General features: G+C 41.2%; 1 protein-coding gene across 4 annotated transcripts in view; it reads left to right on the forward strand.

Annotated features, from left to right (window-relative positions):
- The first annotated feature begins 1,717 nt into the window (after positions 1–1,717).
- EP300 (E1A binding protein p300) overlaps positions 1,718–22,883 on the forward strand; it is a 466,384-nt gene continuing 445,218 nt past the window's right edge. For all 4 annotated transcript variants that reach the window (XM_029590455.1, XM_029590457.1, XM_029590456.1 and 1 more), the window contains exon 1: positions 1,718–3,402. In XM_029590455.1, the coding sequence (XP_029446315.1) occupies positions 3,309–3,402 (94 nt within the window). In that variant the 5' untranslated portion in view covers positions 1,718–3,308. The remainder of the gene's footprint in view (positions 3,403–22,883) is intronic.

Genomic DNA, 22,883 nt, shown 5'->3' on the forward strand with positions numbered 1-22,883 from the left:
ATTTAATGTCAGGCTTATCGAGACAAGTGCAGCTGGTATCTGGGCAATGTTACCAGGGTAACTTTCTTACTCATTGGCCAGTTGTATAGCTACCTCTTATTGTGAAAAAAGTAATGTAAAAGCAATTGCAGTCAAACCTGTTGGCTCTTCTTGTACCACTACAGTGTTCTCACCACAGTTGGTACCATAAAAGCATCATGATCCCCTTCTTCTACACAACCATATGCAAAAGTTAGAACTATGGAGTAAATGAATCAGGGCCCGATGCAGCACGAAGGCTTTGGGAATGACATCCAGTTATTTTGGAGGGGCTCTACTTTACCTGCACTCTGTGTGATCCTCTCTTTTTCACCCCACATATCATGTGTGATCCTCCTTCTTCACTGCCTCCTCTCCAATCCCCTCTTCAGGCTGTATGTGCTGGGTGGGTTCACTGTGTCGTTTAAATGTGCAGTGCCAGTAGGTCCTATCAAACTAGGGGCATCATGTATCCAAACTGCCAGAGTGAAGATGGCAGTGCACAGGAAGTAGATATGGTATGAAGCACTATTCTCTTACTGGCTGCTGATAGGGGAAAAGGATGTTAATTGGGAAGAAGGAGCAATGACCCCATGATACTAGGCCTGATTGGTAGTGCTGGGGACTAAAGTTTGGTGATCTAGTGTTGCCATAATCTGGCAACTACTGTATTTGGATTACTAAATTATCTGTTTAGCTTGAAACTGTCATTTTTAAAAGATCTGCCTCTGCAATTGTTAACTGGTATACATGCTACCATGTAACCACCATGAAAGACATCCTTTTTTTCAGTTAAAATATTTCAGCATGCCTGTATGATTCCAGAATCTCTTTCTTACATCAAGAAAGCAATATCTATTTCTTTCAAGCGATTTAAAATGTGCTGAATTAGGCTTTTTCTTATACGGGCTGCATTGCAGGTCGTGATAACCTTTTATCAGATCAATATAAGAATTAGGCAAAGAGGATTACTTGTACATGAGCTTTTGGGACCATACAGCTTCCTTATTCAGATATCTCTAACCTGGTGCATTCTGTCAGAAACTGCTAGTTGACCATGGGGCTTTGTGCCTCTGCCTCTGTTTTGGGCAGAGGGCATTACTGCAAGGCACGGGCAAAACCACAGTACCCCAAGATGTCCCAATAGCGCCTAGAAGCCGCTTTACCACGTCCCTAGTTGCAATGGGGTGTGAAAGTATTTACTATACACATAGGAGACTATATTATACGTATGGGTTCTCTCCCATAGAGTCAAAATGAGAGGAAACCCGCAGTCCAGCGCCAGCTAGAACAACGTAAGCTGTGTAACTAAAACCGGTAGGCCAAGCAACACCTCCCCAGGGAACGAAGGACCCACTTCTGACAAACACGCAATAGATTGCGGCCTCTTGGCCAGCACCTTCCAGCCGATCCAAATAGAGCCATCCAAACATCCCTTTAAGGGGCCAGCCGCAGAGTGAGTGACGATGGCGCAAAGAGTGGGCGGGGAGAGAGCGCTGCGGACGAGCCCTCCAACCACTCATGCCCTTTTGCGTCATGTGACCAACTGGGCGCAGGGAGGAGGGCCTAGAGGTGGGTCGCTCTCTGCGCCGTGTGCGCGGCCGAAGCCAATGGGGAGCGCGAGCTCTCAGTAGGCCCCGCCTCTTCCCCCTCCCCGCCTCCATCTCGGTCTCCCCTGACCTCACTTCCGGCTGCTGCTGCTGAAGCTTCCCTGAAGGGGAGTGAAGAAACAACAGCCGCCATTTTGTTTGTGTGTATGTGTGTGCGCGCGCGGGGGGGAAACGGGACGCGGAGACTCTCGCCGTCCCCGGAGACACGCACGGACGCTTCCGTACGGGACCTGCTCCCCGCAGCGCCGGCGCCCGCGTCCCCCACCAACATATTTCCGTGGGAAGTGGGGAAGGAGGGCAAAAAAAAAAGCCTTCCTTCGGAGCAATACCGCTGCCGCCGGGCAAGGGGCGGGGGGAGGAGAGCAAGCGAGCGAAACCCTCTCAGACAAGTGGCGAGAGTGGGGGAAAGAGCACGGGGAGGGCTGTTATAGGCGCTTACACTCCCGGCCTAGGCGCTCTCCCTCCATCTTTCCTGGCGCCTCCGGGTTCGGCTCTCCCTCCTCCTGATACCGGGGACGCCCCATTTCCTGATTGATTAATCGGACTTTTCAACTCTCTGCATCCCCCATCACTCTCCTTTTATCCCTCCCTTCCGCCACCAACCGCACAAACTTCCCCATTTTTTTTCCTCCTTCGTACCCACCTAGCTCCTCTGACCCCCTCCGTCGAGACGTGGGAGGGAGAAGATGTGAGGAGCGAGAGGAGCCCCCTTCTTGGGCGAAGGAGCGGCTGGGGGGAGAGAGAAAAGGATGAAGGTGAGACATCTCCATCTCCGCCGCTCCTGCCTTTGCTTGACCGGCCAGGAATAGTAAAAGGAGGCAAGATTTCTAAATCGTAAACAAAAAAAAAAAATCTCATTTTCAGAAAAAGAGAAGCGTTTTTTTTTTTTTTAGGTGTGCTATCTGGGATTGGTTTTTAGATTGATCCATTTTTCTCCCCCCCACCTCACCCACCGCCTCTGTGGTACGTTATTATTTCCTCTCTAGAGGAAGACGCGTCGATGCTATCGGGAGAAGACTTGCCTTTCCCTTTTTGGATTGTTTGATCGTACCTGATTCTCTCCATCTTTTTCTTTATGTGGTCCATTATCAACCCCCCTTGGAAGGAGCATCAATATTAATCAAGGGAGGGGCGCGCCTCTGTTGGTTTTTTTTTGGGGGGTGGGGGAGCGGCGTTTGAGCCTATATTTTATTTTTCTTCGCGGAGTTACGTGCTCTCCCCTCTGCTCGCTCTCTGCTGTAGTATTATCCCCCTCCCCCTTGGAGGAGGAAGAGGAGGAGGATGAGGAAGAAGGTGCTGCTGATGGAGGCCAAGGAGCTGAGGATCTCCTATAGGAGCAGGCTTAGGATGAAGGAAACAGGCAGCTGCTCCTCGGTTCACCAGGCCTCAGAAGAGAGGAAAAGGCTTATTCATAAAGCGTTGGCTTAATAATAATTGGCATTAATTCTTGAAGCCGCAGCAGGTCCTGCTTTCAAGGCCTCACACAGCTTTTAGAGATCCACAAAGAGACTACGAGGAGAAAGGAGTGGATTGAATTTATTGCATTTCTTGGGGTTTGGGTTTTTTTTTTCTTTTTGCCTTTTCACTTCTAGACTTGTACGAAAAAAGAATTGTTTGGACTTGGATTGGGGGGCATTTTTTTGTTGTTGTCCGAAAGGTTTTTTTTTTCCCAAAACTAAAATGGCCGAGAATGTGGTGGAGCCGGGCCCGCCTTCAGCCAAGCGGCCCAAGCTGTCTTCCCCGGCGCTCTCTGTCTCCGCCAGCGATGGCACAGGTCAGTCTTTCGCAAATATTTCTTACCTCTGCGCCTTCCCCTACCCTTCCATCCCCCTGATCCCCTTTATTGTATGCAGTTTTCTGTTGTATTGTAATTGTGTGTGTGATGGGGGGGAGGGGTATACTGTGGCTTTTTTTTTGGCTGTTCTTAGTCATTCGCATAGAAAGGGCCCTAACGCTGCAGTCTGTCTCCCTAATGTGCCTCATTTTTTTTTTTATAATCTGTTTTTTTTTTCAGTTTCGTCGATTTACGTTCTTTTTGTTCTTTGTGATTACCTAGATGGGCTACATATACACATTTAATATTTTTTTAATATTTGAATTATAATTTTACTTTATAGTAGTATTAAAATCAGTTATTGTTTTTAGACCTGAAGTTTTTTTGCCGCTTTTGACTCCTAAAGTGGCAAAAATGACCAAGTCCAAATCTTTTTGAACGTTACGAGGGAAAATGCATTCCTTCACTTTCATTTACTCTCTTTATGGTTTGTTATTGCTTTAGTAAAACGATTATTTCAATTTTCGCTAGCCTGCACCTTCCCCTCAACCCCTCCTGTTGCATGAACTAGGAGTGCAGATGATCTTGTTGACTCGTTTTTTGTTGTGAAATCTCTTAAAATATCCAGGAAGAAAGTTGGATGTTCTTCCATATACAGAATCTCAATGGTTTCTAAGGAAAGAAAAAGTAAGGTGGGGGTTTGATTTAATAACATAGTTGTGGATAGTCTCCATTCTACCACCAAGCTCAAACTAGTTGTGTTGCACGTTAACAATTTTTTTTAAAGGACCTATGGTGTGTATTTACTTTTAGCTTCTACTCTTAAGATTTATCCTTTCTTGTCTATGTTTATTGAACACTTAGTTTAATGCTTCCTATTGGAGCCATTGCCTCATTTTCAGACCCCGAGCTACATGGGAAATGGTGTGTGTGTTTGAAGTTCGTTTGTATTTGCAGATGGTTGAAGTGGTGATTAGATTTTTTAAAACATGGAGTGGTCCTTCACACTCCGTATTGGTTCTTGAGCACTGTGTGTGTGTGTTTCTTTTTGACCTGATAAGCACAATAGTTATTTTGGGCAAAGGCTTTTCAACGCGTATCTGTAGTGGGACAATGTTAGGTTATGCCTATTAAAATAATCTGTGCTTGGAGTGGATGTGTCTAGGGACTTAACAGAGATTTTGTTAATTCCAACTTTTTTCTGTGATTTGTTAAACTCCAATAAAGAAAATACCAAGAGCATGACTACAGAGCTGCAGCACCATCTCTAATCTTTAGTGCATTTTTAAAGTAAATGTAGATCTTTGAAACCTGGTTCCACATTACAGTTCTGATTAGGCTTATTTGATTTTGTATTTTAATTATTAAACATTTTGCTGTATTTGGTTTAGAATTTTGTTGAATATTGATTTTTTTGTAATTAGTATGCTTTGAGATTAAAGTGTGTAATTATATTTACTGTTTACTACTGGTAATATCTATTTTTATTACATTTTCTTTGTGCCTGTCTTTGCTCTGGTCACTCCTCAACCCTGACTGTACAGCATAGGCTTGCCATTTGACAAACAGAACCACAGCACCACAGTTAATTGGTACTGTTGCAGTAAACATGCTTCGGTAGAAAGTGCTTCTAAAATCTGTAGTGAACTAGAAGAAGGGCTGAGTGTCAGTTTCTTGGGTTGATCTAATTCTTGAAAAATCTATTGGTTTTGGGCAGTTTTCATAGAGATCCAAGTATGTTGGTTTTTTTGCCATGTCTATTTTGTAGCTAATTTTTGAAGAGAAGTTACTTGGCTAGTTTGAAAATTTACTGTAAAGTATATGTGCTAAAAGTGCACACATACTTTGCACCTGTTTGGGTAAGAGGAGAGGTGGTAGTAAATTGGCACTGTGTATTTTTGAAAATGGTAAGTATGGGTGCTCCTCCCTACACCCTGTAGAACACCTGTCTAACTCTGCTAAAAGTATGCACATTATAGAAATCCAGAAGAAAAGGACAGTTTTCAGACTATTTACCCAGGGAAATCATTTAGAAAATTTCTTTTAGCCTCTTGTTCACATGCGAAACAGTTTTCATAACTGCTTTTGCAAAAATGGTGTTTTGGGAGTGTTAATATTTTTTTTATGGTAAACTTGGAGAACCTATACCATAGTGCATATTTTATTGAATGTTGCAAAAAGGAACCTAGATGATAATAGATACAAAATTGAAACAGTGAAACAGGATTACTTTACATATTCTTCATTGTCGGAGAAAAGAGTGGTGTTGGCAAAGAAGCTTTTTTTTTTTATATTGTTTGAATCCTTTTTGGGATTGTGCGTGGCATTACAATTTTACCTGCCAGAAAACTGTTTGTTAATGTCTCTTGATAAAAATAATATTGGGAAAGAAAAGCACTATTGAGCGTAAACAAAAATTGAAGAAGACATATGATTGTTTGGAAATAGTGAGTTCAAAAGAAACTATGTTAGCATGGACAGGATTTTGCTTTATGTAGGTGCTGAAGTATATAATTTGTTGGTGTAACTATGCCAATAACAGGTTTCTGGTGGTAATTGTTAGAAATATCCCTAAAAAAGGATTGGAAAGACACAAATTGGAATCCTCTACAGAGCATAAAAAGGTTAGCTCCCTCTACCACAAAAGGTATCAGATTATATTCAAGGCAATTTATGGATAAGGTGCCCTGTAAAGCTTTCCTTGTGACTTTAGATTTTTTTTTATCATGTGAAAAGCAAATCATGCTACCTTGTAAGTTCCTTGAATATGTGATTTGTGCTCTGGCTTTGACCTGCATGCATCAGGTTTACTAGTTTTGTGTTTGCAATGAGGTGGTGATGGGCACTTTGGCCACCTTATGCTGTGGTTAGTGAATAGAGAAATTCCAGATATTCTAAAAATGTTTCATAAACATTGGTTCAGAAGTTTAAAACTTATGGTAAAAATTCTTAATCCTGTTTGCACATACCAATAGTCTAGGGTGTTGAGCTAACTGGATAAAATCTGATTATTTGGTTATATGGAAAGCTGTTTCGGAAATGACGTTTTATGTTAAAAACAGTTTTCTTCCAGAACCTAAATAAGCACAAACTGAGATTGGGTCTTTGTGGTATATGGAGACTGGTTATCTTGGCTAACTCCTGGCTTCTCTGAAGACTTTTGGTATTAGGGCATCAAATGCTGTGTGTCCTGAAATGAATGAAATATGGTAATTCCCAAAGATGTGGAGTATCTCTTTATTTCCATGCCATTGTTTTACTTGGTTAACATAAATATTTAGTAACTTGCCACTAAAGGATGTTCCACTTCTCACATTCACAGCAAGTTTAAGCTCCTCTATATGTCTCATACTGACAATGGGAATGGAAATCTGAACGTATTTTCCTCTGTCCTGTTAAGTTGCATCCTTGTTAAAAACCCTGCCTCTAAATATTTTTCTTGGGTCTCACCAGTAGCCCATGTAGTTGGTTTATATTTCCCTGTTTCTCAGCACAGACTTGCCTGATACAAGGAGGAAGTGGCATGGCATAGTAAAAAGGAGCCAGAGGGATAATGGCACCTCAGTAAGGCTTCTAATAACAAGTTTAAAATTTGTGAGCAGCAGCGCCTATCATCAAAGCTTCCAACCCTGGTTATTGTCATAGTAACTTACTGATACTAACCGCAGTGTAGTCAAAAAGAGCTAGCAGAAAATGCTAATGTAACCAATTTCATAAATCTTGGAGTTAATGGGAAGCATTGTGTGGAGTCTGGCTAAACAATTAAACTTATCATGGACTTGATTAGAATCTTATGTCTTTTCAATGCACTATTTTTCTGTTATCTCTTAAGGTTGTCTTATTTATGTTGTATACAAACTACAGCATTGAAAAATAGATGCAAGAAACTTTAATATTTTAAAATATTATTGCCAACTTGTGTTCTCACATTTTTAAACTGCTTTTCAACAGGTCCCCATTCAGGAAAGTGAGATCTGGTTGTTTTTTGCAATATTGTCTTAGCCAGTATAGTGTAATCAAATATGAATGTGTAGTGAAGTTACATAGAAACAAATGATGATGGCACATAATGATCATGAGGCTTATCTAGTCTGCTGGTTTCATTCCTCATGCAGTGGAGTAGACCCAGTTGACCTGGCTTTACAACTCTGTGCTTAGCCCATACTTTCTTGAATTCTGTTGTTTTTTTTGCCATCCCCTTCACTGGGAAGCCATTCCGTACATCTACCACCCTTTCCATGAGGAAATATTTTCTCATGTTCCTGAATCCAGTTTCCTTGGAATCTCATAATATGGTTTCTTGTTCTAATCTAGAGTATTTTTCATCTGAAAAAGATTTGCTTCTTGTACCTTTATTTATATCTTTGAGTATTTAAATGTCTTTCATTTACCCCATCTTTCATTTGCTGGATGAAATACATATTTAGATCTTTAAGACTCTTATTTTGGTGTAGATCCTGCACCATTTTAGTAGCTTTACTTTGGCCTTCCTTTCTTAAATTGGACATGATATTGTAGGTAAGATCTCACCAACATGTACAGAGGCATTATCACTTTCCTGTTTTGTATTGGTTTTTGCCTGTCTTTATGCACCCTAATATAGTTCTGCCTTATCACCCTGTTTTGCTATATTTAGGTAATCAAACACAATCATCTCTGAGGTTTCTATCCTGGTTAGTGCACAAGAGTGTCTCACCACACATTGTGTACTGCTCTCTCAGATTTTCTGTATGTCAAAAGTAGGTTGCTGCACTTTTTTTGCCTTAAATCTTAACTGTTAAACATGCACCCACTCTTGAGCTTTCTTAGATCACTTCTGATTTTGTTTACTCTGTTACAGATCTTGATATAATTTGCAAGCAGACAGACTTTTCCTTCTAAGCCTTCCACAATATTGCTCACTAATACATTGAACAAAACTGGTCCCAGGACTGATGACAGAAGCATGCCACTATTCTTTCCTTAGAATGAATGGCGTATTCCATGTAAACCGATATGTTCACAATGACTGTCGGTCTATAAAAATGGTTAAATAAATATAATACTACCCTCTGTCACTTGACCAGTTTCTAATCCGGTTTGCCACCTTGGAGCTGATCCCCAAACTGTTCAGTTTGTTAATGAGCCACCTATATGGGGACCATATGAAAAGCTTTGCTGAAATACAAGAACACCTTGTCCAGTGCATACCTCTGACCTAATTATTGCCCAGTCCAATTGATCAGATTTGTCTGATGCTAGCTCTTTGGTAAAATCATGCTGCCTCATCCTGCATGTTGCTGGATTCAAGATATTTCACTATCCTTTCCTTTAATAGAATTTCCATTAATTTACTTAAAGGCTTTTTGCCTTTTTTTTTTTGTATTGTGTCCATTTCTTTCTATTTTAATCTTCATTGCTTTTCTGATGGTATTCTATAAAGCAGTTTGCTTTCAAATATTTTTCCCAGGACCCACCAGAAGAAATTGTCTTCCCATGATCTTCCCACCTTCCCACCCCTCATTGCTCACCCTCCCATTACTCTCTGTTGTTGCCCCTCCGATGCTCCTGCCAACTCTTGGGTGATGCTCTGCTGCTTTGTCGCTTTGAGTCAAATGGTGCCTGTAGTCTTGCTGTGCCTCCATGATCACTGCGAGAATAGCATGAGAATATGGGTACTATGCAGCACAATTTCCTGAGAACTATGCAGTGCCCAATGTCAGCAGTAAAATGCTGTCACATGCTGTGCTTTCTTTGTCCCTCCTCTTCAGAACAGCTGGAATTGGACTGTGATCCAGTCAATGGCATCCTGTGATACAATTTGAAAAACACTGTTTTAAAGATGTCAACATTACTTCCAGTATGAAGATCCTGAGTATGGATTGCAACCTGCACCTTGTTTGGTCAGAAGTACCACTGAAACAAAGCTCCAAATACTGAATTTATTTTCAGACAAGATAATTAAGATTTTTTTAAACTAAGGCATCTGTTTGTATCTCAATCAGTTTTGAGCTGTTGTGCAGCACTTTAGTAGTAATGTTGCTTCTTGTGATACCCCTTATTGGACCAAGATAAGGATTATTAAAAAATGATGCTGTGCCTGAGCTTTTGAAGCCAAATAGATGGTTTCTTGAGATCTAAAAAGGACCTATTTGATCTCAAATGCTTAGGCATTGCATTTATCTGTGGCTTATGGTGGTTCAATAAAAAAATAATTCACAGTCTACAAAGAATTCAGTTTTGAGCTATGAAAAAGATTAGTATTAGTTGAGAATTAACATATTGTAAAATTTAGGTAATTCAAGAAAAATCATTCAGGATTCATTGTAGTGAGTTGAATGTTTGGAGCTATTTTACTTACTAGGACATTGCTTCTCAACCTGGTTCTCAGGGCAGACCTAGCCAGTCAGGTTTTCAGGATATCTACAATGAATGTGCATGAGAGAGATTTGCGTGCATTGCCACTATTGTATGCAAATCTATCTCATGCATATTCATTGTGGATATCCTGAAAACCTGACTAAGTTAGGTGTACCCGAAGGGCTGGATTGAGAAGCACCACACTAGGAAACCTAGCATAGAAGTGATAGAAAAGGACCAAATGGTCCAGCTAGTCTGCCTAGCAAGCTTATGGTAGCACCAGCCGTGTGTACAGGTCTCCCCCATGCTTATCAGTTTCCCAGACTGTCAGGGCCCTTGTTGGTTGCTGTCTGAGTCCAATTCCCTGTTATCTCTTGCTGTTGAAGCAGAGAACAGTGTTGGAGGTGTATAAGAAGTATTAGGCTTATTGGTTAATGGTAGTAACAGCGGCATCAGCAAGTTACCCACATGCTTTTTTGTTTTCCCCGACCGTAAAATTCAGTCCTTGTTAGTTGCTATCTGAATCTAATTCCCCTTTCCCCCTTCCGTTGAGGCAGAGAGCAGTAATGGAGTTGCATCAACAGTATGAAGGTTTTTTGGTTAAGGGTAGTAACTGCCACACCAGCAACTTACTCCCATGCACTCTTTTCTTCATTTCCATCCTCTAGCCTTTAGGAATCCACAGTGTTTATCCCATGCCCCCTTGAAATATTTCACTGTTTTTGTTTTCTCCTCCTCCGGAAGGGCATTCCAGGCATCCACCGCTCTCTCTGTGAAGAAATATTTCCTTTCGTTTGGTTCTGAGTCGTCTTCCCTGGAGTTTCATTACGTGACCCCTAGTTCTACTGATTTCTTTCCAGTGGAATAAAACATGCTTTCAACTACAAATGCAAGAGCTGCCTTCTCTGAGGATTGAACTCAGGACCTTCACATTATAAGACTGACATGCTACCTGCAGCGCTAAGAGAAGGCTTTTGACTTGGGTGCCAACCAGAATTTTTTTTAGAGAGAGGCAATTCCTTCTTCCCTCAAATAACTTACTTATTTTGCTTCTACTTTTTTTTGTAGTTTCTAATTTTGTTTTTTTTTACTTATTTTGCGCACTTCGTTTTTTCCTCACTTTTTGCCTTTTTCTCTCTCCAGCTTCTCTTCAGCAGCCTTTTTCCCTGGGCTGTTGGTGACAACAGTAGTGAACCTCTCTCTAAGCACAGAATGATAGTGGCAGTAGCAACATCTTTCACCAGTCTGAGGGCAGCAGCAATGGTGTCTTTCACTGGGCCCAAGTACTAGGTGGCCCCAGCAGCTCTTGTTGTACTTGAGATGGTGTCACGTCCCGAATTTTAGGAAACTTAGCACCTGGAATTTTCCCAGCTTTGCTAGGGTAATTCTAACAAACTCCTCTGTTTCCACTGTAAACCGGTGTGATATGTCCAATGAACATCAGCATAGAAAAATAAATAAATAAATAAACTCACTTGACCTGCAGAATAATTTTCAGTACCTTAATACTATAAAAACAACATACTATAAGAATAGTGGTGAGGTTTAAACAGTTCTGGCAGTGCAATTTTCTGAATTTTGTTTGCATATGGTTCCATTTATTTGAAATGTCTAAACGTTTTATCGAACTTACCGTCATTTATTAAATTTTCTTTATAATTTCTTGAAAAATATTTTTTCTCTCTATGTATGCCTAGATAACCGTTTGAATTATTTTTTAATTTCTCTGTTTTAATTCTCTTTTTTGTGATGCTTACTACAAGCATATCTCCCACTGATTTCTCCTCCTTCTAGTTGCACCTTTTATTCTTACCTCTTTGCCATGTCCTTTGTTTTTAGTGTTTCCTGAAAACCATAGCCATATGTTCTGCCATTCAGAGTAGTACTTGGATTTACCCCAACTGTTGGCACCATGGTTCAGTGATAGTGAAAAGATCCACATAGTGTTGCAACAGGCAGGGAAATTGAGAGCATGGGCAGCAAGGAGGGTAATGGCAACAGTTGGGGCAATCATAGCTTTTGCTGTGTAGCTTGTGGCAAAGCCTTTCCTTGAGCTGCCATCAGCAGTCTTTCTATTCTTGTCACACTCCTGTTCTGGTGTGATCCCTGCTAGCCTGCAAAAGTATAATGCTGTTCATCTGTGGCTGCCCCTTCTGCTGAATCCTGAGCTTCACTAGGCTCCCTAGTTTCATCTACTTGCTGGTCTTGGATAGTTTAAACTTAGAGGAACTGCTGTGGCTGCTAGAAGAGGGAAGAGGCAGCTGTAGTGAAGAAGTGATGTTCCTCTGGGGGCTAGAGAAGATATTTATGCGGGACAGGGAGAGAAGGGATGATTGAGGGTGGGGTACAATTGCTTAGGAGGGGGAGAGAAAGGATGAATGTGGGGTCCAGACAGGTTGATTTGCCTCAAACCCAAAACTTTTTAAATATATTTAAAATAAATAAATATAATCTCTTTAGGGTTAACCTGTATACACCGAAATTGCAGCAGCCACCTGCTGCTGGGCCTTTTAGATGAGGTGAAGCCCTGACTCCTAAAAACATTTGGCTGATTCCTAAATTTTCTAAATATTTTTCCAGCCATGGTTGCCCAGTACTTCTCAGCCCCTCTCTCATACCCAACATTTCCCTTCAGTCCCTTCTCTGTCCTACCAAGAATATTCTGTTGTCATGCATCTGCTGCCTTCATCACCTGAGTGGCCTCAAGCCTAGACAGCCTAAACTTGAACTGTCTGGCAGAGGGGAAAAGAGCAAGTGTTGCTCTTTTCCCCTTTTCTCTGCTTCCCTATCCTCACATATAAAGAACAGTTTCCAAATAGTGTAGAGGAGAGAGCTAATAGTAAAGAGGTGATACATGTCAATTGTTATAGAATTTAAAAAACTAAAGCATGCAATAAAATATATACAATTTTCTATTTTTAGTGGAAATTTTAAAGTGTAAAACATAAGAATGCTTATTTAAATTGGCAAATTTTTTCACTCTGTACTATTTTCATCCTGTCTTCCTTTCCTTATCTTTTGGCGTTTCTCTTGACGGCTATTCTTTTATGTCACTTTTCCATCTTTAACTGTCCACATGTTTTATTGCCTCATGCTTCATTTTTCTCTGTCCAACTCTGGTCTTATGCCTCCCATTTCTTATTCCTCTCTCGCCTCATTGCCTTTCTTAATCCTCCATTGCCCTTTTTCTCACTATCTTCAACTCACCCAGTTTCTGCTTCCTTTCCATATCTCACCTTATCAGCCTCCATGTCGTCCTTGGCCCTTCACCTTAATTCCCTCTCCCTTATCCTAGCCCCTTATCTCAGTCCATATTTCCTTTTCTCTGCCTCTTCCCTTTTCAGTTCCTTTCATCCTTTCTCTTGTCAGCCCCCCTTCCCAGATCATTTGCTCTGTCCATCACCTCTTTCCAGTTCTCTCTAGTCCCCCAACTAATGCACTAATAGGGACAGGAACAGTAGCATGCCACTTGGGGATTGGAATGGGAGAGTATGTTGATATCCTTGCAGACTTCCTATCTTTCTGGGCCAGTAGCCACTTCCTCTCTAAAGTGGAAGTATGTGCCATAGATGGAGAGGCTGCCTAGAGACTGTCTCTGTGACACCATGGTATTGTTTCTGCTCCCCTAGAGATACTTGCAGCACCCTGCAACAACTATTGCTCACAGCCTTCTGCTTTTCCTCTAGCTTGCTAAAGGGTATGAACTAATTTACACATTCTAGTTTGTGACAGTTTTAGCTTGACTGCTTCTAGTTGAGCTGAGGTTGCTTAAAGAAGAGCGAATAAGCATAAAGTAAAATGTTAAAATAATATAGGCTGTACTCCTGGGGGAATTCTGTGCTACTCTGGGGAGAGGGAGCATATGTGGGTGGGTGAGAGGGAGCCTGTGTGAGGGTGCATGCCATGGGTATGTATGTGAATGTGAGGAGAGATTGGTTGTTGGTGTGAGTATGAGGGAATGAGAGTGCATGTTTGTGAGAGGGAACCTGACTAATGGGGTGTGTGTGCAGGAGAGAGAGGGTCTGTGTGTGGGTGTGTGCGTGAGAGAGAGAGAGGGAACTTGTGTGAGAGAGGGATCAAACTCTGGGAGCAGAGGGCTGAGGAGTGAAGATGAAGGGGGTTGAACTGGAGAGGGAAGGGAGAGGTAGTGGAGGAGTTGGTGTCTGGCCAGAGGAGTAGGGGGAGAGGGTGGAAGACACTTTTACGGTGTACTTCTAGGGAAATTCTAATCAAAATATTTAAAACTCGGCATCTTTGAGTAATAACCTTTCTTAATTTAAAATGTAATGAATTAGTCAAAAACAGATTTACATTTTGTCCAATTTTAAAGTATGCAGAATTTTAAGTTTTTGTGTGCAGAATTCCCCCAGGAATAAGGTTGGCTATTACTACTGCGCCTGAGTACTTTTGTGCAGCCTTGTACAGATGGAGCTGACTGCAAGTTTCTTTCAAACAACATAATGCTTTATGAAGCATGTTTGCTCAAAATATAACATAACATACAGTCACTATATACCATATTTTCAAACAGTGCTCACTTTATATACCAAGAAAGGCTGGGATGGCTATGCTAGGGTTTGAACATATGTAACTACAATTTTATGGTATTTTTACAAGCAGATTCTTTCATTAGAAAATTAATTTTTAGTAGTTAAAATCAGATAATTCTTTCTTAAAATGTGCTTAGTAAAAATGCATTTTCATACATACTGTAAAAATAAATATAGTGAAATCTCTACTTGAGTACAGTGGAAGGAACAGGAATATATTTCCTGTGCACATGGAAGAATATACTAACTGGAAAATTGAGGATTCGTTAGTAAAATTCTGCTTTAGAGTATTAAGGGTCTCATTTTCCACGCCGCTCGCACAAGGTAAGGGACCTTTCGCACGCGAAAAGTCCCTTATCGCTTGCGATACCAGGATGGGGGCGGAGTCGGCCCCGGAAGAGGAGGAGTCGGGGTGTCACTGGGGCCAACTCTGCGCCGACGCCGTGGACAGTGAAAAGGTGAGTGCCTTTTCGCATCAGCTTTCGCTCCCAATAGCTACACCTCCTATGGTGGTGCTATTGGGTGCGAAACCGGCAGCGATCGCTGCTGGCTAGCGCAGGCCTCCCCCCCCCCCCCCCCCCGTTTCGGCCCCCCACCCCTCATCTTCTAAAGTATCGCAGGCTTGCGATACTTTAGAAAATGAGGCCCTAAGGGCATTGGCATCCTTGCAGTAAAAAAAAAACCACCCAAAAAACTAGTGGTGGTTTGCAGGAAATTATCATGGTTTTCTAAACATTTTGCGACTTATTTTCCATATCCAGGTCTAAATTCTCCTTTTTCAGTAGCAGGTCCCCTCCTCTGGAATGCAAAGCAGTTCCCTCTCACGCCACTTTGAGCAGGAGTCGCCAATATGAATTTGCTGTTTCCTTCCATGCAAAATTGATTCAAACCACTGTAAAACCTTCCCTGAAATCACATAGGTTTCAAGCCTGGACAACATGACAGAGTGATTGACTATGTCAAAGCGCTTGACATATCAAGTTGGATCAAAATACCTGCCCTTCCCTGGTCCAGACATCACCATAAAGTGTCTCATTAACGATATTAGCATTAATTCTATTATGTCCTCTGGGAAATCCAAATTAGTTTTCAAATAGTTCATGTTCCTCCAAAAAATCATCCAATTGTATCAATACTCCCTTCTTAATAACCTTAGCCAAAGAGGGCAAATTGGAAACTAAGCGATAGTTCGCAAGATCACCAATACCCCTTGCTAGTCTCCTTTTGTATAGGCCTAACTATTGCCTCTTTCAATACTGCTGGCATACACCCACCTGACAATGACTGATTCACAATTAATCTTGTGATCTCATATGAACTATCCTTCAAACTCTTTAACAATAATAAATGGACATGGGTGGTAGATTTCATCCCATCAGTTTCCTTCAGGGAAACTGGCCTAATAAATTCACTCCATGTCTGATGTAATAGTTTTAGCCTAGTGATGATTTTTGGTAAAACCTTCAGCATGAATGTACTGGCACCAAAGAATTCCCAGTTTTGTAGCACTGGAAAAAAAATCCTCTTTCAACCCAGCTCCATTTGCTCTGTCCCTTGCAATGCTAACAGTGTCAGGAGGATGTTGCAATAGCCTCTGCAGAAGCTGCGAGATGGAGACACTTGACAAACAGGTTAATTTACTTAGATTTTCCTTTCTCAAATAGTCTTTTATGCAGAATTGTGTCTTGCTGAAATCAAAGTACAGTACAACTAGCGCTCTTCCTTGATACAATTCTTTGGTCACCCAATCAATGAAATTGATCAGATTCATCTGACAAGATTTACCTCTGGTAAAACAATGCTGCCTTGGATCTTGCAATCCATTGGATTAAAAAAAATTGCCCTTTCCATTTCCTCTTTCCAGATTAACCCACAGTGCTTCCGTACCTCATAAATCCAACAGTGCTGTTGCTTTAATACTATTTATTTATGCCACACCACCTTTCCTCTCTACCTGGTCTTCCTGAATAGATTGTAGCTGGGTATAACTATATCCTAGTCAAGGTTTTCTATGTACCAGGTTTCTGTGACAGCTACTATATTTAAATCAGCTTCTTCTATGACTGCCTCTAGATCTAGGACTTTATTCTCCATGATATGAGCATTAATATACATAGCTTTCTAAATTTTGCCTGTTTCCCATTTCTATTTGAGTATTTGTTTACTTAGGGTTTTGTTTACCCAGCCCCGATGATTCTAGTTTAAAAGGCTTCCTCACTAGGTTTGCCATTCTGTGTTGAAGAAGGGGCACGGCATCTTTCAACAAGTGGATCCCATCTCTGCTCAGCAATCCTTGAAATATCATCCCATGATCCAGAAAGCCAAAATGCTCATGTCTACATCATCTTCGCAGTCATTCATTTATCTCCAAAATGTGAGTGTCCTTTTCTGGGCCTTTATCATTAATTGGGAAGAGCGAGGAGGATACCACCTGTGCACCTATCTGCTTCACCCTCTCTCCCAGCGCAATGAAGTCACTTTTGCTACAGCCTGTATGGTACCTCACAGTGTCATTCGTGCCAATATGGGTGAGCAGCATCGGATAGTAGTCAGAAGGCTTGTGGATTCTCAGCAATTTCTCCATAATGTCTTTGATTTTGGCACCCTGTTAGCACACATCCTGAGACATGTCTTTTTGGCAGATGGATGCCTCCTTGCCTCTCAGAGGCGAATTACCAACAACCACTACCCTCTGCCTCTTAGGTGCAGTGGTTGCTGTGCCTGCAGCTTTAATGTTTGCATATCCAGGTTCCTCTCCATCATGGGATGACATCGTCTTTTCCTCCTCTCCCAGGGCTGCATACCAATTCTTCAGTTCAAGGGAAGTTGGAGGTGTGGTGTTGGGTCTATTAGCCATAGTAATCTGTGTCCAGCTGTCATCTTGTGAACCATTTTCACCTTCCACTCTGCATGATTTCTCCATCTTAGATTCCTTGATAAGCATTTCATTGCTGTAGTCCTCATTCTCCCAAATACCTCTGTCTCGCCACCTCATCCTTGATTTTTGCCACCTCTTTCCTGAGGGAGTCGATCTGCAGACATTTTTCACACTGGATCCGGACTTCAGTATGGACAGCAGTAGAACTGGTAACAGTGGTGACAGGTTTGGCAATACGACGTTTCTTAGGCATCCTTCAGTTGCTGGTAGCTTCTGGTCCCTTTGAAAGAAATGAGAAAGACCTTATTGACTTATTTTTAATTAAATTCCTTCTGAATAAAACCTGTATTAAATTTACAGTAAGGAGTTGTGAGGTGCAGGACTTCTGGAAGCTGGGGCTATGGAGCCTGAAGCCTGGATTCGCTCATGGTGATCTCTGGTGTCTTCTCCCAGGGGCCGCTGGGTAGGACATGCAGATGAGCCTTCTGGTCCTCTCCAGCTGCTATTCTCTGGTCTTGTTCTGCCAATTTTCTTCATTTGTTTCCAAATAATTTCTAACATTCTATCTGGCTTTTTGATTGCTGCCACATACTGAGCGGAGGATTTCAATATGTTTGAGAATTTATTAAGCACTTCCTCAGTTCTAAAAAAAAAACAAAACCAAAAAAAAACTGTCCGAAGCAGTATAAAATAAAACATGCATATAAACGTTTAACATAAAACAATAACAAAATATAAGAACTCCAAGGCTTGTATTACACAAGGCCTAAGATAAAACAAGAAATCGCAGTGCACACAAAACCCCTGTTTTGCCACAGCATCACTTTTCACTTTTCCACATTACATTTCATCTGCCATTCAGATTCCTGGTTTCCTAGTTTTGCAAGGTTCTTCTGTAGTTCCTCACAATTTGCTGCTGTTTTAACAACTTAGAATAATTTTGACATCTACAAATGTGATCACTTTATTCATTCCCTTTTCTAGTTAAACTAAACTTTAAACAGCACAAGTCCTGGCACAGATTCCTATAGTATTCTACTAATGATTTTTCTCCATTTGGAAAATTATTTAGGCCTACCCTCTATTTCTGGCCTTTTAACTAGTTTCCGGTCCACAATAGGACTCTACCTTCTACTTCATGACTTAATTTCCTGAGGTGTTACTCATTTAGCCAGTCAGATTTGAAAATATAAGGGTCATGTTAAAACTGGCCAAAAAAGAAAGGTTTAAACCTAAATATTTCCTAAACATTTGTTGGTTTGTTTTACTCTCTAGTCTTCTGTTGTGGCCAGATTCTCACTGCTGTTAGGTTTCTATCCCTTGTCTCATAACTTTCTCCCTTCTTGATCCTATTTGCACTTGCCTGGCTTTCCCCTCTACTTTATTTCCCTCTGTTTGGTTTCTTCTTCAGCTTTGTCCAAAGTTGTGTACATGTATTGTCTCCTGTCTTTTTTTTTTTTTCCCCTTTGTCATTTTCAGCCCTTTCTATCTTCCATGGTACTTTCTTGCAGCTCCCTCCCCACTTTGTACCCATTTTTTTCTCTCTACTTCCTCTGATTCCCCTTTTCCTTGCAAGTCTTCTCTGCTGATGGCACCCTGAGAATAGAGGAAGTAGGACAGTGAAACTAACTTGCTGGTACTATGGGAATAATATATGAGTCTTGGGATATGCAGATAGTGAAGGGATGCAGGAGTACATGCCATATTGTACTTGCAGAAACAAAAACCTTGCATGAGGTGCAGGTGATATAACAGCATGAACGGAACACTGAACTTTTATGCACTTTACCATACCCCCTCACTTCTTCCCTCCACAAAAAAGTGAAACTTACTAGCTCAGGGTCCCAGGAGAATTTTCCCAGGGATTGAAGTCCTCTGTTAGCAGGGGCCACCCCTGGAGTATCAGTCAGCCTCCCTACCCTTTTGGCTTTTGTCCTTCACCACTACAGTGCATGCAACTTTCACTGACCAGTTGGTCAGAAGACTCCAGTATGGATCTTCTACAAAACACAGGTTTTTTTGATTAACAAGAAATAGCTTGTTAGATATATTTGTTGCCCTGACTGTAGCTGTTTGGTTGAACTTTTTTTATTTAGATAGCTACTGAGAGCAGAGAGAGACGAGAAATTCCACCTGGAACTAAAGGAGACTACTTTCTGGATTGCACACATCTGATCTGTGCATCTGCTTGGATCTGAGGTGGGGATGCGGGGAAGGAAGAGTCCCATTAGTTTTTATGCCGCCCCTGACATGCCCTGAAAATTAGATGTGACTAGGATGTCAAACTTTCCTTTCCCCCTCCTTTTTTGGAAAGTAGGATAAATAGGGGGTTTTAGCCAAGTGTGCAATTCTGCTTGACTCAATGTATATCTGTTTATAGGAGTTTTGCAAAATAGATGGAGATATTTCATCATGGACAGTTATATTATTATATTACGTTGAGATGAAGAGCTGATACCAAAAAAACCCTCCCCCTTGGCCCAGCTTTTTACTTTTATAATAGAATAGGACTAAGCACTCATTTGTCTGTAAAAGAGGATCTTGTACAGTATTATTAATACAGCCCCCTCCTTGCTGTATGTTTTTCCTTATTCCTAAGTGATGTGTGCTCTCTGTTCTATCTTTCTTTGCCCTGAAGCCTAAAAAATGTTAAATGCTTTCTGGAACTTGTGACTGACAAGTGGCTGTCTCCTCCCCATCCTTGGAATCTGTGTTCCTTTGCTGCCTCTTAGGCCGAGCGCAACATTAGCCCCCGTTTGGATGCGCGTTTTCCACACGCTGTTATTACCCCTTCGAGGCAGGCTACACAAAACAAACAAAATCAACATACAGTATAAAACACTCTTGCCAACTCAAGATGGATTGGCCCTACTAGGAAATTCTCATATTTTCTCTATGTAAGCAACACAAAAATATTGAACTATCAGGACTGAATCTATCCTTGCTTATGTATCATGAAGTGTAGTCCCCATCCTCTCATCAACCATGGCTGACACATGGTCAAGAGAAAATAATTTTGATAATTACTGCAGCTCCTCAAAGACCTGGAAGAATAACTGAGTCTTAAGCAGTTTTGTAAACTGAGCAATAATCGAGGCTGACTTTATCATCTCTCGCAAGGCATTCTAGAGCTGGGGGCCCGCTACACAAAACTGCTACTCTTGATTCAGTAAGCCTCAAAAGTTTTACAGATGGGACATCAAGTGCATTATGCTGAGAGGAACATAGTGGATGAAACTGCTGATAAATCTTAAGGAGTGAGTTTAGCCTGGATGGAGCTAGGTCTTTGACAGCTAAGAAGCAGTATGGACTGAAAGGATCACAAAGGAGCAGTTCTTCCCAGTGGCAGTCACTGTGTTGGCCTGTTAATGATCTACTAGCATTTTCTGTGTTGATTGCTTCACAAGATTTTTGGGTATGTTGGTGGTTCAATTCAAGGCTGCCTATCTACACAGATATTGCAGAAAGCCACTGGGCAATGTGCCATTGTTTGCAGCTATTCAGCAGTGTAAGTGTCCAGCTTAGTTGAACCATATGTGGCTATAACATTGGAATGGCAACTGCAAAAAACATGGATCCAGTGATATAGAAAATGGGCCTTTAGTTGGCCATCATGCAGGTGATTTCTTCATTTTAACCCCAGGAAAATCTGTTAGCAGGAGTGGGAAAAATTGAGAGAACTTGAGCAACAGCAAAAGTTTTAGGAACCAAGGCAAAAAATTGCTGTCTCTTTTTTGGACACTTTGCCCTAGTTTTATATTGTGTATTTTTTTTTTTTTTAATTTTGCTTTTTTTTTTTTTTTTTGTGGTTCTGCTTTTGTCATTTTTGGATTTTTTTTTTTTTTTTTTACTTTTTTTTTGTATCCCTTTCTGTGTGTTTGTGTTCCTTTTGTTTTCCTTCTCTTCAGAACTGGCAGTGACAGTAGAGATTCCTTCCAGACCCTACTGCAGTGGTGATGTCTGTTCTTCTGGCCTGTTTCTGCCACAACATAGATGGTTCCTTTTGTGCCTTGGCCAGCAGCAGGTGCCAGATGACAATTTTTAGATGCACAAGAATTTTTCATCTCATCTGGTAGAGACTAAGTTACTTTTACAACGTGGTCCCTAGCGCCTCTTTTTTGACGGAAGCGGCGGCTGTCAGCGAGTTTGACAGCCGACGCTCAATTTTGCCGGCATTGGTTCTCAAACCCACTAACAGCCACGGGTTTGAAAACCGGATGCTGGCAAAATTGAGCGTCCGGTTTTCGAGCCGCGGGCCCATTTAAAAATTTTTTTTTTAACTTTTTTAAACTTTTGGGGCCTCCGACTTAATATCGCCATGATATTAATACCCTTTTCTGTATCGCGCGGGAATCACTAATAGGGCCATCAACATGCATTTGCATGTTGCAGGCGCTATTAGTCTTTGGGGGAGGGGGGGGGTTGGGTGCGTGTTTTCGATGCACTGTTACCCCTTACTGAATAAGGGGTAAAGCTAGCGCGTCAAACGCGCGTCCAAATGCCGGTTAACTGTGCTGCATAGATTTAGTTAGAGGTAAGCTGGCATGTAAAGACATGGAGGTCAATTCACCTTTATCTTTTTAGAGGGGCAAATACGTGGGGAAATTCAAGGTTTGACAAATAGGATCTGTCTGGGAGGAAGGGAAGAAGCTGGAAGTAGAAGGCAAAGAAAAAATAGGGAAAGCAGCACCAAAACTCCCTAAAATTAAAAAGGAGCAAAATAATAAAAAAAAGGACCAATAAAAAAAAAAAGTTAGAGAATCTTTTATTGTTCCTAAATATTTTTCAGGTTTTCTAAATATTTTTCCACCCCTGCAATAGGAGCAGCAAGGGACCTTCCAGAGATGCTTCTGCCCTAAATGTCTGGAGCTGACTGTTCCAGGAAGCAAACAAAAAAGAGTGCAAAAAGGTCAGCTCGTGGGCAGAGCAGAAGATATTGATAGAAAATATATGGAGGCTCTGCCTCTTCCATGTTGTAAATGTAATATTTAAGCCACATCAAATATTTTTTCATAACCCACACTTCCTTCATTCTCTCTTCTAGTCTTTAGGGATGTGTCAGTCTGCAGCAGCAGCTTTATCTGGCAGATATCTAGAGTATTGACAGCCCTAATCTAGGGAGTCAGTTTGCCATTTTTTTCTTTTTTTTTTTTCTCGTGCCCAAATTGGTAGACGTAGCTGAAACAAGCTGTGCTATTTTACTTAACCTGCCATGAAAAGGAAATTTTGGGAAAAAAAAGCACTCTTCACCAGACCCTGTCTCCCAGTACAAACTGCATAACCCGTACCACATATGACCTTCCCTTTTTTTTTTTCTTTATCCTCTCATCCAGGCTCACATGCCAGTACTACTTGTACATACTCTTCACATATGCATACATAACTCTGGCACTCACACCAGTCATTTAACACGCAGCCTTACATATAGAACACTTTAAAGGAGTCTCTGGATCTTATGTATAGCAAAGCTGATTTACTACAGCCATGCATCTTTTTTTCATGCACGTTCAAGACTCTGACAAACTCACATCATATCACTATTATATATATATATATATATATATATATATATATATATATATATATTCTACACCTTAAGTCTCTCCCAAAAAATACACGTAACAAAGACCTACACATCTGCTTTCACAAGTTCACACTTCCTCTGTAGAATACAAATGATTTTACACACCACTGCACCTACAAGAAATGAGATC

Source organism: Rhinatrema bivittatum, chromosome 2 (genome assembly GCF_901001135.1).
Source record: "Rhinatrema bivittatum chromosome 2, aRhiBiv1.1, whole genome shotgun sequence".
NCBI classification, from domain to species: Eukaryota; Metazoa; Chordata; class Amphibia; order Gymnophiona; family Rhinatrematidae; genus Rhinatrema; species Rhinatrema bivittatum.